Here is a 14,653-nt window from a genome sequence, read left to right on the forward strand (position 1 = left end):
CCTAAACTCAGCTCCCCGTTCCTTAACTCAGCGCCCCATCCCTGAGCACAGCCCCTTGCCCGGCTGCCCACCTGCTCCATCACACGGCTTTGTGGTTTGGCACACCAGCTCCACGGGATGAGTGTTCTGTAGGGCAGAGGAGCAGAGGAGGCAGAGGAGCTCCTCTGGTTTTTGCACAGGTCTTCATTCCGATCCTTGCAGCCATGCGGGCACGGACTGGGCTGGGCAGCCCCAACACACCGTATTCCCCGTGCTGCCCGGTAGGTTAGGGATCTTTTGGGATGAGTGGCACTGCTTGGGCTTCCCCATCTCATGCTTCAACCTCTTTCAGTCCAGCAAGCTACCCAGTGATGGCAGGACTGTCCATTGTATTGGTACATCCCTTTCTCCCAGGGACTGATGGTGGCTTCTCCCTCCTCCAATACTGTGCCAAATGGATAAAGGCAGGTAGTAAGAAATGCAGCACCAGGCTGAAGAAGAAACCACTCACTGTCACCACAGCCCCATAAAGGGGCACAGCAAGACAGGAGCTGGCCCAGCACCATGGCCACAGGACCGGATGGATGCAGACAGGACTCCCAGAAGCTCCAGGCACTGGGAGAGTGCTGTGGTTCACAGCACTCTGAGGCATTGTGTTTTTGCATCACAAAAAAAACCCCAGCTTTGCTCAAAGTTTGGGTTTTGCTCAGATGCAAGGCACAGGCAAGCTACAGGATATGGGAACAGACAAAGAAGGAAAAAATACTCGGTGAAATCAGGTTTCTCAATTCCTGCATCAGTGCAGGAAGTTACCTCAGAACGATGTTTGTCATGAGGGCATCCTCAGAGGTGCCCTTCCCGCTATGCCTCTGTGCAAGGTGAGGTGCCAGTCAGAGACTGTCCCTGCAATGCCTCTCTGAAACTTTAAAGTGAAGTATCTTTTACCTGTCTCCCTGAAGTCACCTAACACAGGCTGGGGTAATGCTCAAACAGGGGAGCAGCAAATTGCAAATATGCTGCTTTATTAGGTGGGGGGCAAGGGGCACCATCATATCCTTGACCTCTTCAGGAGATAAACTACAGGCCAGTTCTTAGGGTACCAGACTTGGGTTAGAGATAGATGTTCAGTTCCTTTGTCACCTGCAAGATACCCTGAGTATGTGGGAGAAGATTAAGCCCAAATTTGGGTTTTTGAATGCCTAAATCTTCTACAAAGTCATGGGGAACCTTGACAATAGAGTTAGAATTTGCCTTGGATTTGTCAGATTTTCCTACCTCCCCAGAGAGATTAGCTTTGCTTATAAGCAAGCACAAGTGAACCATGCACAGCTCAGCTGTAAAATGAAGGTGAAATTTTGCCCTTGCTCATTAAATGCCTGTTCACCGTGGCAAATGAAGTGGGATGAGGGCACTGCTGTCCAGTGAGTCCCCTGGGTCCAGTACAAAGTGGCAATTCAAGCACTGCTTTTTGTCATGTTCCAACTTTATCATTTGGTTGGGCAAAATGGGAGACATTATTTTGGTTATTCTGCTTCCCAGTCTGTGTCATGGGGGCCTGGGGGCAATCTGGCTGTACTGCCCTTGGCCAAGCAGATCCAGCCTGTTCAAAGGCTTATTTGGTTTCTCATTCTGGCCCCAGGGTTTGTGCTCACCTTTCACTTACTGCTGCATGGTGATCAGTGGTGATTTTGGTGCTAAAAGAACAAATATATCAAGAAAAATCATTATCTGCCATCTTGTCTTTCAGTGGAATTACAAGGACCTGGTGAACCATGCTGTTATGTTATGTATGAAGGAAAAGACTCTTCTTTCAGCTGAAGTAGAAGTATTGTTTCCTTCTTCTCTCATATTATTCATTTTCTGCTGTGTTTCCACATGATTTTCAAAATCTTTTTTCCAGTTCAATTTCATTTTGATTTGATAAACTGGAGAGGGAGTTCGCTAACCCCTTATGGTTCAATACATCTGATAACCTCTGGGGAGCTGTAACTGGCCAGGAGGGCAAGGCAACTTCCACTCAAGCTTCTCCCTTTTGCAGCTTCAATATTTAAATTTCAATATAATAAATTCCATATGTACTTAGTAATTTATTTATTTATGTATTTTATTAAAATATATTGCTCCCTTAATTTGGGAATAGTTCCAATATTTTAATATTTGTTTGTGTGTTTGCTTTATGTCATTCTTCTAAGGAATATGGGGAAGGAAAGAAGCCAGTTTTTCACCCCTTTTGGTTCTAACCTGCTCAACCAGGACCAAGTGCCACCAGAACTCCAGTTGTAAGGTCAGCAGATATGATATGACCGTGATATCTCTTTTCAGGATATGACAGTGACATCTCTTTTCACTGCCTCCATCCTGCTTCTCCCTGGTAGCCATGGATTCAGGAGACCCACATTATCCACACATCCCATGTCTCTTAAACCCTGCTAGGGACAACAAACACTTCTCATGGATACCCCAAGTATTTTGGTGAGCTACATGGGAAGGGAGAAGCATTTCCAGGTGACACCCCTTAGCACCCCCTGCATCACTCAGCATCCCTGCACCATCCCAAACACCTGCTTGCTGGGGAGCTCTGAGCAATTGCTACTGACAGACCTGGGGCTGGACCCCTGAGGCCCTGCAGCAGGGATGTAGCCATCCCAAACCACGAGCGCTCCCGGGTATTGATGCTCGTTACATTTGCAGCCAACCATGCGTGTAATCCCACAGATTCCAAATGCTGCAAGCAAACAAATAATTGTCCCGCTCTGCCTGACACTGCAGCAACCCCAAATGCCTGCACACAATTCCACTTCTTGCTGTTGCTGCTGCTTTTAGCAGTGGCTGATGGGCAGGCAGAGGGTTCCAGCCCCATTAATACCACCTCTGGGGATGGCACAAATAGCTGCCCTGCAATGCAGAGATCACAGCAAGAGCTGAATCAAGAAATCAGAATACACTGCGTAGAAACTTCCACCCAGGCAAATTTGGTAAGTAAAAACCACAAAGCATTTGACATAAAAGATGTCCTTACCATACCTCAAGTGGAGAATACCCTCTCTCTCTTCTTGATAGCCACAGGCTTAACCTGCCCTGCAGAGACTTCTAGCTACTGGGAAGAGGCAGATCCTCCTACAACATTGGAGCACCCCTTTCTAAATCACATCTGCGGAAGGTTTTTAAGTAACCTTGTAACCTGGCAGCCAGTAAACTCAGCTCCAGTAAACCTGGAGCCCCAAAGAAACCTAAATAAATAATTAGTCAGTGTTAAGATTTCTACCACGACAACAATGCGTATTTATCAGATTGCCTCTGATACACATTTCATAGACAGCATTGTATTTGGAGGCAGCAGGAGTGTCTCTGCACATCTGTTTTTCCAGTTCTGCCAAAGAGCTTTCATTTTTCTCTAATAACTTGACCTCTTTGGTTTCTGGCAGAAGACAGCTAAGCAGAGCACTCGCTCTCTGGATTCGCTCCAGTATGGGATGAGGTCAGGACAACAAAGGAAAAAAAACAAAACAGCTGGATGGTTATAAAGCAGTGGGAAGAAGCAGGGCAGGGACCAGCGCTTTTTCTTTCCTTCCCTTTTATATCCAACGGGATTTTGTTTCTGGGCGTGTTTATTCCCCAGGCAGACAGTATCACCAAAGCAGTATTTCCTGCAAGCTGCTGTCATGGGGAACCTCCTCCAGCAGCTGACCATGCCCAGGGTGCACTTAAAAATAGCACAGGCAGCTAATTCCTCCTCTGGTCGGCTGTCGGGAAATGTGAGGCACAGGGCCTAGGGGTTTCCACTGATATATTGCATCTTCCATACATATTCATCTTGATTCTGGCAGAGTGAGGTACATACCCCCCACTCCCACTTTATTTTTCCATTTCATCACATACTCATTACTTTACCCAGGGATTTCTATGCTGGGGGCTTTCACCTTGCATTTTTTATTCAGTCTGCTTCCTTTTATTCTGATATTCAATTAAATCATCTTTAAGCAGCAAGCAGAAAAAATGCCAGTGGGATGGGAAGGAGACGGAAAAGAGAGGAGGGATGAGGAAATGGAAAATGGAGAGAAGATATGCCAAGCACGGGAGAGACAGAAAAGCAGTCTGCATATGTTCCTCTGTTGGGATAGTTTTTTTCTCCCTGATCTCATTTTCTCCATAGCCAGAAATTCCACCTCAGGATTTGCCAAGGAGAAAATGTAGCATTTCTCTGCTGGGCCACAAAGCAAGTGTGAAATGTTCTGTTTTAATCATTTACAGAACAAAAGGAACACAACAGTCACCATCTGATTCATATCTGCTGAAATCCAGCAGCTAAAGCTGGAGGAGAGGAGGTGAAGAAAGGAAAGGGTGGTGTTTTTGTTTTTTTTTTCCTTCTGTTTAGTCACTGTTGACCTAAGACAAGAAAGACCACATTGGATTATAGCAAATTTTAAGAGCTCCTAGTGTCCTCTCCGGTAGATGACTGAAGTGAGAATACATAGAACATTACAAGTGCTGTTTCCTCTATTACATGATCCCATTTCCCTTCTTGAGCCAGAAGTTTTAGCTACATCATCAAGTTTGAGAGCCCCTCAAGTTTGAGAGACCTTTCTTCCATGATGTTTTCTAATCACTTTTTGAGCCCATTTATACTTTTGGCACCCTGGACATTCTGTGGCAGCAAGCTAAACAATAGAATTGTGTGCTGAGTGAAGACATACTTCCTTTGGGCTGCTTTAAGCCTTTCCCTCTTTCACAGAATCTCAGACTGGTGGAGGTCAGAAGGGGCTCTGCAGTCCATCTGGTCTAACCACCCTCCTCAGGCAGGACCACCTAGAGCCTGTTTCCCAGGACCATGTCCAGATGGCTTTGGAATAATGCCAAGGATGGAAAGTCCACAACCTCCCTGAGAAATATGTACCAGTGCTTGGTCACCGTCACAGAAAAAAAACTATTTCCTGATATTCAGAGGAAACCTTCTGTGTTTCTGTTTGTGCCCATTGCCTCTGGTCCTGACACTTGGCACAGTCTAGTTCACAGACTGAAAAAGTCTGATTACAACCTCTTTACAACCTCTCTACAGGTATTTATACATATTGATGAGATCCCCCAGAACCATTCCTTCTCTGTGTTGATGAGACCCAGCTCTCTCAGCCTTTGCTCACAGGAGAATTGCCACAGTCCCTTCATCACCCTTGTGCTCTTTGCTGGAAGACGTCCACTATGTCCATGTCTCTCTTGCACTTATTTACTTCTATGCTATTCATAATTCTTGTACTGTTACTGTACCTTCCTTTAAGCATCTCTTTTCCACCTAAGTCAGCTGTAGTTTACTCAGAGCCTGCTTTCATGGAAGCTGTTCTCTCCTTTAGTCACTTTTGCCTCCCCTGCTGGGTACTTCTCCAGGGAACATCAGAAATGTTCCTACTGCACAAGGTACAGGTGAGCCATGCACTGACTAACAAAGCAGCAGACCACAGACAGGTTTTCAAAGGTCAGGCATGGCAAAGAAGAGCACAGGTCTTTAAGACAACAAGAGAAAGAAGAGCTAGGAAGGAATTTCCCATTCGTTATTAATTCTAGGAAGCTTTGGAATCATTAAAATTATTGCAACCATGTAGAAAAGGAGAGTTTGAGTAACATCCAGCACAGATTCAGCAAGAGCAGAGCTGTCAGACTCATCTGACCTGCTGCAATGAGGTGATACACCTGGTAGATGAACGAGAAGGTGCAGATGCTGTATGTGTTGGTGTGTGACTTCTGGTACTGTGTCATATGGTGTCACTACATGCAAGATAGGAACACCCAAGCTACAATATAATATGAAAAGGTGGATACATGACAGGTCCAAACTTTTCTTAGAGGTTAGTTACTCATGATATGATGTGATCCTCAAAAAACCTCGGGTCCCAATCAGTGTTTCTACAAATAATGCAAAATCCAAGCACAGCTTTTTACTTTTGCAGTTGACAGCAAGCTGGGACAAGCTGACAGAAATCTGGACACAGGACTAGAAATCAGGGAAGACGTGATGAGCAGGAAAAAGGGATACATTCCACTGATCCTCCTTTGGATGCCCCCTTCAGAGTGGGAAAGAAACTCTCAGTCTGACCCATGGAAGGCCTGTTTCATGCCTTTGGCTTAAATTATGGAAACCTAATAAGGAGCTGAGGAAACCCTTCCAGGGCAGCAAAGCACTGGGATGAGCTGCCTGGGAAGGCTGCTAGGATGAGTTGGTCCCGCACACAGGGTGATGGGTGAACAGGAGCCACTATCCCTGCCTCCAAGCAGAAGTGGGGTGAATCTGTCTTCCTGAAGTCCTGCTCAGACCTGCCTTTCTGTAATTTTTATCCTGATGATGCTTCATTAATATATCGATATTTTGTCTCAGCGGGTTGTTCTTATAATACTCCTTTATCTGCTGCTCCTCTGCTAATAACTCCTGCTGCTCAGGTGGCTGGTTTGACCGGGGCTGAGTATTTTTGACCTGGTATTCTTTGGTTACACAGTCATTTCACAGCACAAATCCAAGGTGCTGCTGGGATGGTCTTGTCCTCTACCTCTCCAGCCTGTGCTTGGTTTTACTGACTGTCTTACCTGGCACTGCAAACCAGACAGCTACGCCTGACTTAGGTCAGGAGACTGATCCAGCTGAAAACTCACCAGCTGGGAGGAAGGCAAGAGGAGAAATCGTATTTTCATTACTTGTTCTGCTATCTCATATCCTTTGTCTGTCTTGTCTACCTTGGATGGAGTAATCATATCTTGTGCTATGTTTGGAAAGCAGAGTGGAATTGTAAGGTGATATAAGCACTGATTTGGATAATCTTTTCCAGACTGAGGGATGTCTAAATTCTTGTGCAGAGGAAAGTGGTGTCTGAGGAGTTCCTCCTAAAATCGACCACAACTTGTTATTTGGGATAGGGAGCTTTTTCTTTGTCACTAAATACTGAGATCTAGAGGGTTTGCCAAGGTTAGGAGAAGTGGGGACATGCCACGGAGGAAAGACTGTTCGAGGAATAAAAGAAGGAACACCTAGAGGATAAAAGGAGCTGGTCTAAGTTCTATCACAAAATATGCATTTTAAACTTATTTGACCTGTTTTAACCACAATCAGGTAATGAATGAGGCAGCCAAAGGAAGGCTCTTGGGTTTATTCCCATTCCCTATTAAGATGCTCCTGTGGGTGAATGCATGTCAGAGCAGTCTCTATCCTGACACCAAGTGGAGAGAGCTCACATGAACTGCTTTAAAATGTGATCAAGTATATCCTCACTGGGGGTGAGGACAACCACTCAGTGTGCCACCCATTCTAGAACCAGTGAGGCACCACGCAGTTTTTAAGCATTTTTGTCTTCCTAGGAATCTTTTTCAATATCCTGTCTCCTAGCAGCAGAAATAAACATTGGAGATGGTTATATTTGATAAAAACCACTCTCTGGGTGCCTGCAGTTTTACCCTTCTATCCCAAGTTTCTACCAGTGCCATATGTGGTGAGTATCCAGTTGGTGCATGTGGATCATCTTTACTGGGGTCAAGGTGGGTTTCAAGAGTGGCAGGGTAGTCACAGAACCACAGAAAGGTTCAGTTTAGCAGGGACATCTGGTCCAATTTCCTGCTCAAGCAGGGCCACCTACAGCCTATTTCCCAGGTCCATGTCTAGAGAGCTTTTGAGTATTTCCAAATACGGAGAATTTCTTCCCCTGAAAATGGAAAGGAGGGTGCCTTTTCCTTGCATGGAGGGGTCGGTGCTCGGTCATGCCAAGGTGACGGACATTGCAGAGTGACAGAGGAGTCCCACCATGCTGCCAAAGAGAAGAGCAGGGTGCCTAGTCCTGAGTCTGGCATATCTCCCAGCATACCTTATTTCACGCTTTCCAGCATGCTCTTCTCAGGAGGGGTTGGGAGCTGCTCAGTTCTGGGCTCCTGAGTACGAGAGAGACGTGGAGCTCCTGGGGCAGATACAGTGGAGGGCTCCAATGAGGATTAAGGGACTGGAACACGTCTCTTACAAAGATTGGCTGAGGGCCTGTTCAGCCTTGTGAAGAGATGAGTGAGAGGTGACCTTATCAATGTCTATGAGTGTCTGAAGGGAGGGTGCCAAAATACGAAGCCAGGCTCTTCTCAGTGGAGCCAAGCAATAGGACAAGCTGCAACAGGCAGAAACTGATGCACAGGAAGTTCTACCTGAATATGAGGAAAAACTTCTTTACTGTGTGCATGACCAAGCACTGGAACAGACTGCCCAGAGAGATTGGGGGATCTCTCTCACTGGAGATATTTTGTAACTATCTGGATGCAACTCTGTGCAACTGATGGCACTTGAGCAGGGAGGCTGGACCAGATGACCCCGCTGTGGTCCCTCCAGCCTGACCCATTTTGTGATTCTGTGATTCTTCCCTTTCCATGCACATAAGAACTCCAGCGCTGGGTGGCCAGAAGCTTCCCATCCTGCAGCCCAAGTCTCCACCACACCTTACCTAGAACACCTCTAACTCATCCTGAGCATCACACCTCTTTTGACCTTGGTCCTGGGATTAAAGGGAGATCACTGCCAGATGAGGTTTCCCCATTGGTTCAGCCTCTGAAGCCTTCAGCTTCCCTTGCTCATTTGAGGTTGTTTTCTCTCAAAGTGTTTTACTCCTCTCCTGCTTTACACACCTCTACTTCTGCCTCCCAGGTCAAGAAAAATCCCTCATCATTTTGCAAGATGCCAGAGAGTCAGAGAAACTCCAGTACCAGCTGCTGGCTAAGCCTCAAATCCCCTGCCAAGAAACAGCAGCATCCTATAGTGCTCTGCACCAGAAAGGTAACAGCTTTTCTCCCAGGGGAAAAAGCCCTGCATCAGTTTAACACAGAAAGCTATCAAACACATCTAGTATCAAGCTATTCCATCCCTCTGATGGATGGCATTCAAAAACGGCACAGAAAGAAGGCACTTGTGCTGATAAATTTAAAAACATTTAGCAGCTGCCCTGCCTTTAAGTCCTCTCCTAATTACTCAACATAAAAAAAAAAACCCAAAAAAAACCAGGCAGAGGAAAATGTGTCATGCACAGACTTACCCAGCTGATCCAGAGCAAAGAGGGCTGGGCCACCTTCGGAGAGCTCATTGTCTGAGGGAAGAAGAACAAATGCTAGGGAAGTCAGCTGGAGAGGTAGATGAGGACAGATGGGGTGACAACGCTGTTTTAATCACACTGCAGATAAGCCCCTGCTCAGCTTGCTTCCAGTTCACCCTGACAGCTTTCATGTGCATGTTGCATGTTTTCTTTTAATTCAGCTGTTACTGAAAAACCTCAGAACCAGCTCAAGACAGACTTGTCAGGATGAACTCTGAAGAGCAGAAGCTCCACTGCCCCGTCTGTACCCTCCCTGGGATCCCCAGCAGTGCTCACCTTTTTGTCCATACCACAGCTCTTCACTCCCTTTCTTCAGTTTACTCAGGACATGGGCAGGAGCACCCTGCCTGCAGAAAAGCTTTCCTGTATGCTACAGTCTCCTCCAACAACAGCAGCTGGAGAAGGTTTAACCAGCAGGAGCAAGAATTATTCAGATGCTGACCAAACCTTTGAGTCATCTGATAACAACACTGCAGTAACTTAGTGCCTGTGACAAGTGAGACCATGGGCTCTGGAAATCCCTGAGCTGGTGGCATCTCTCACCAAAAACTTGTAGGGGTTTATTTTGCATCCCATAAATGAGCCCATTTATCCCAGTCTTGTCTGCTCCCAGCTGCAGAGCACAACACACACAGACCCTTCACTGCCAGTAAGATCCATGACCACACAGGAACATGTGACCAAGTGTTGACTTCCATTTGTGCCTTGTAGTTCATGAGTTCATGGGGATTTTGCTATTTTCAAGCATTTCTCCCGATGTCAAAAGTGCTGCTAAATTGAAAAACCCAATGCAAATTAAAAAAAATAAATAAATAAATTGCAGAGGGTGGGGAGTTTTGTGGTGTTCCTTTTGCCTTTAGGATTCATGACATTTTTTTGATGAATGGGCTTCACTTCAAATACTTTTGGTCTGGAATCTGTAGATCCCTGTATTCCTAGGGGTTCCAGGAGGACATTTGAGAAGGGCAGGTGCATGATGCCCTACAGCAATCCCATACCTGTGCCCTTCCTAAGAGATCTGGTCCCCTTTTGTAAAATGCTCTTAGGCCCAATGGTAAGAAAAAGTTGTGAGACACAAGTTTAGGATAGCAATGGGCTGCATACAAAACCAAAAGCCAATGTATATCCACACTCAATTGTTCAACTGGTTTGGATTTCTATGAACTCCTGATGGCAGTGACTCTGCCATACTCTACTTTACAGACACAAGCATGGTGCAGTCTTGAAGTCTACAGGTATTTAACCAATACAGTTATAAACAATAACACAGACCATGCACATAGCAAAGACTTTTAAGAAACAATAGAAGCAGAGATTGCTCTAATGGGGAAAAAAGAGTGGACTGCAGCAAGCATCCCTGTGCAGTTCCCCTGGAGCCATCCTGGGCTGGGTACCTGCAGAGGCAACAGATGTTCTATCACAAGGATGTTGCCCATTTGTACTTTGCTGAGGATATTGAACCCAGGGCTCAAAAGCATAAATCTACTTATGGGTTCAAAAGCATAAAGCTACTTATGTAAGTCAGCTCTCACAGAAAAGGAGGTGATACTGCATCTTGGTTTGTCCCTTTCCCTTCCCCCAGCATCTGGGCTATCAGCGGGAAGCCAAGGGAAACAGATGGAGATAAGCGAGCGCTTTACCAAAGCAAAGTGTTTCCGTTCCCAAGGTGCTGCCATCTGGAAGGTTGTGGGTTTATTTTGGTTTCAGTCTGGGGCACAGCACATCCCAGACAAAGAAGGAACTTTGCCCAGGGAGGGACAGCTTGTGCTGGCCCGGGGGAAAGGGACCTCTGGTAAAAAAGATGACCTGGGGCTAAGCAAGGAGCACTTGTGGCTGCTCCTGACAAATGTTCAGATGGGGATTAAAAAGCAAGTAAGGGCAGCTGACTGGAAATTAGGTAGAGATGAATTGAAAGATGAAATAGGACTGCTGGCTACTCCTCATTGTGTCTACACCAAGTGCTTTCCTGGAATTTCTAGACAGCAATGAACCCTAGCCTTGAGGTGGGATGTCTTGTGTCTGGCTAAGGGGAGCTGAAGCCTTGAACAGTCCTTGCACAGGGACCCCCAGCTGGGGCAGCCCCCCTGCCATTGCCAGGACATCATGTATCCCTGCAGCCAGCCTAAATTGTCCCACACAAGTATGATGGAAGAGAATATTTCATCAATTCTCCTATCACTGCTTCCCAGCCATGGTCATCTGCAGAGTCCTACTTGTGGAGAATGAGGGTGGTTATATCTAGCACAAGTGGCACATTACCTGGCCAAAAGATGGGTGTTAGGGCCTCTTATGTATTTATTTATTTATTTATCTATTTATTTATTTATTTATTTATTTATTTAGGCCCACCCCAAAGAATGAAAACCAGCCTCAGACCAAGTAGCTGTGTCAGTGTGACTGTTTGGATCTGACCTTTCCCACCTTCACACCAAGTACTGTCTGGCTGTGGACATAGCCCAGCAAAACCCCTGTGACCACTGCATGCACAGTGAATGGTAGCAGCACACTGGAAAGGCTCTCAGCACTTTCACTGGGTGGATTAAGAGCCAGCAATCATATCCTACCTCCTTTCACATTGGAAAAGGGGTGGATCCCACCATGAGACAACCAGTTTGTTTCATCCAGCTTCCAGTTTTCACCAGGGTCCATCTCTGTTCCGCAGCATCAAAGATCTGCTTTCAATGCCTCCTGCTGCTCTCTCTAGGGAATAACCAAAACACACTGAGCATCTGTAATGCTGCCAGACCATAGCCAGCTGCTGAGAAGCTCGCCTCAGCAGATGAAAATCCTGTCAATATTTCAGGGGGAAAAACAAAAATATTGAGAAAAAAACCCACATGGCTCACAGGGAACTTGGACCAAGGAGTTGCTGACTCTACTCAGCTTATCACATCAACAAACCTCCCCATTGCATCAAAATGCCACCAACACTCGGACCTTTTAATTTCTGTTATCAGCATGACCAACACTTAGAAATTCCTAATCCATCATGACACTTGCAGGGATGGTGTGTTACTTCTGTGTGGGGTGATGTTTCACAAGGACATCCATCGAGGATGTGTGTCTTGGCTTTATGTGGCCAGCCATCAGGTCCTGGCAAGTGAAAGGAGTGGGCAGGCCTGCTGGCCCTTGTTCCCTCATCCCAGCTCCTCCATGGCTGGGAGTTACAGGCTGGAAGTTACAGTCAGATATACATTCCAAGGCAATCCTTCCGGATTACATGGATTTGGAAGGGAATAGAGTCCTTGCAGTATCAGCAACCTCTAATTTATTAAGGAAGCATATAAAAGTGCTGTGATGCAACAAGTTTTTGCCTCTGTTGGAAGATGCTGAAAAGGAGGTGACAAGGATTTTCCCTAGCACTGTCTGAGGCAAACCCCAACCCCAAATGGCAGCAACGGAGCTGTTTTCAGTCCCATGAGACCCACCACACTAGCAGCTGGTCATCACTACTCAGCCTATGATTTTCTTTGTCATTATTTGTAGGAATTTTTTGTAATCTGATGTTGTCACGACCCTAATTCAGGGCACTCCTGGGAGGAATGGGCAGATAGCAATGAAAGAACACCATCACACCAGAAACATCTCCCTAGGAAATGAGGCCAAGAAAGAGATGGATGGGGCTTTGTCTCCACAGGGAAGCAAAGCGTGGCTGAGCCATCCCACCACACTTATCAGGCACTGGTACCTCTCAGCTGCCATCTTGCTGAAGGGGGCTGCAGGAAGGGGCAGCAGCCCCACGCTGAAGTATTCGGCTCCCAGTGGTTCCCAGCATGGCACAGCCCAAGCCCCTGCCTCAGCCCACTGCCAGGTGGGCATGAACCAGGACGGTTCTGGTGCTTCCCCAACTGGCCAGACCTGCAAGAAGTCGTTTCACACATTCCCTTGCTCAACACCTTAATTGAGTAGAATGAAATACTTGTTCGTATATGTTTGGTGAGCAGCGAGCAGGACAGGTCACTGCATGCAGAGGCAGAGCTGGACTTTGATGTAACAAATTCACCTGAATTGCAATTAAGAGGGACTGAGACTTCAGGAGAATTTGGGTGGATTAAGTAATTAGTTTAAGCTGTAAGAGAAGAAAAAGAGTCCTGAGAAGACCAGCAAAGCTCCATTTTGACATTTAAAAATGAAATTTTTTCTTGTTCTTTCAAGTGCTGTTTTGGGTTTGAAAGTGACCTAGTTTGCTTTTTCTTTTCTTTTTTCTAAAAGTCATGAAAAGCAGTAAATAATCTCAAACCAGAATGTCTCATGCTACACTTAAGAAAAAAAATCAAAGAAGAAAAGAAACATTCTCCTTTAGGGGGTGATCCAAACCAAAAAGTATTTTCAATTTTTCCCTTCAGCCACTGAAATGAAAAACCTATTATTTGTACAGCTACACTACTGAAAGGCATCTCTTCAATGTGTACTGCTGGCAATTTCTTCTTTCTACCTGCCAAGGGAGGGGTTTGTCGGCAACTTCGATAAAAGCACAAGAGAGAAAGAACTAAAGGGCAATTTATCAATGTAGCATAGAAGACAAAATGGCTTTTCCATATTTACTTGCTTGTCTATAAAGAAGGAACCTCAGCTCTTTGTCTGCTGTCCCATTCTGCTCAAAATCAAAACATAGACATTAAATTGTATAGACACGAGTCCTGAGCTCTCATTACACAGATTAACTGCAGATGTAAAACCTTCTGACTTCACTGACATGTAAGGTCTAACCAACATTAGAGAAAGCAAAGGTCAAAATCTATTTGGGTCAATAACACCAGCAATGACAAACACCTAGAAGATCATAAACCTCAGTCCTTGCTGTAGCTTTGGGGCATCCATCTCTTCTCTTCACAGCAGAACCTGATGTCGGCAGAGGCTGCTGGTGTCAGGTGTTCAGTGCCGGCATCAGGTATCAGAGATGGGTTTATGGTCCCTGTCTCACCACAGAGCATGCATTATGTCCACTGTCTGCCCAACAGGATGGGATGGGAGGGAAAGGGATGGGTGAAAACACAGGATAGGGCCCACTAGCTGCATTTACATTCATGCAACAGACCTCTCGCTAAAATGTGGAGCTGGAGAAGGAGGCATCGCTGCTGGAGCTGGTGTCTCACCAGGGCTGGGATGACAGCTTCAGCTGTTTGAAGAGCTTAGCCTTGCTACAATCTAAAATCAACACCCCTTGCCTCCATCTTTCAAGAAGACAAATCAAATGTGAGATTTTCCAAAGGCCCTGCACTTAAGGTTATGTGTGTAGTCTTCACCGAGGGCAAGGGGAGCTCATGTTACACACCTATAGCTTCCACTACTCCTCTGAGGAAAACCAAGGTGAGAAAAGACCCACTTTGCTCCTATATCCTGATACAATGTTAAAAAAAATAATAGGGGCTAAATACATTATGACACCTTTCACTCTGCACCTTCTACTGTACCTCAAAAACAGCAATGCAGATCAAGAAGCACTGTCCATTTTCAATGTAACCTGCAAATCTCTTCCAAACCACAGGAAAAAAAAATAGCTTAATATTGGAATGACCATGAGCAATGTTTTACAATCCTTCTAATCTGTCAGGAGTGGTGGCTGGAGCACAAGCCCC

General features: G+C 45.8%; 1 protein-coding gene across 2 annotated transcripts in view; it reads right to left on the reverse strand.

Annotated features, from left to right (window-relative positions):
- Positions 1 to 14,653, reverse strand: part of AMOTL1 (angiomotin like 1) — a 72,717-nt gene that overhangs the window by 54,632 nt on the left and 3,432 nt on the right. For both annotated transcript variants that reach the window (XM_023920752.2, XM_086882056.1), the window contains exons 2-3: positions 11,639 to 11,774; positions 9,018 to 9,068 (exon numbers count right to left, since the gene is read on the reverse strand). In XM_023920752.2, coding sequence (XP_023776520.2) covers positions 9,018 to 9,068; positions 11,639 to 11,723 — 136 coding nt within the window. In that variant the 5' untranslated portion in view covers positions 11,724 to 11,774. The remainder of the gene's footprint in view (positions 1 to 9,017; positions 9,069 to 11,638; positions 11,775 to 14,653) is intronic.

The sequence above is a fragment of the Cyanistes caeruleus genome, chromosome 3 (assembly GCF_971803275.1).
Source record: "Cyanistes caeruleus chromosome 3, bCyaCae1.hap1.1, whole genome shotgun sequence".
NCBI classification, from domain to species: domain Eukaryota; kingdom Metazoa; phylum Chordata; class Aves; order Passeriformes; family Paridae; genus Cyanistes; species Cyanistes caeruleus.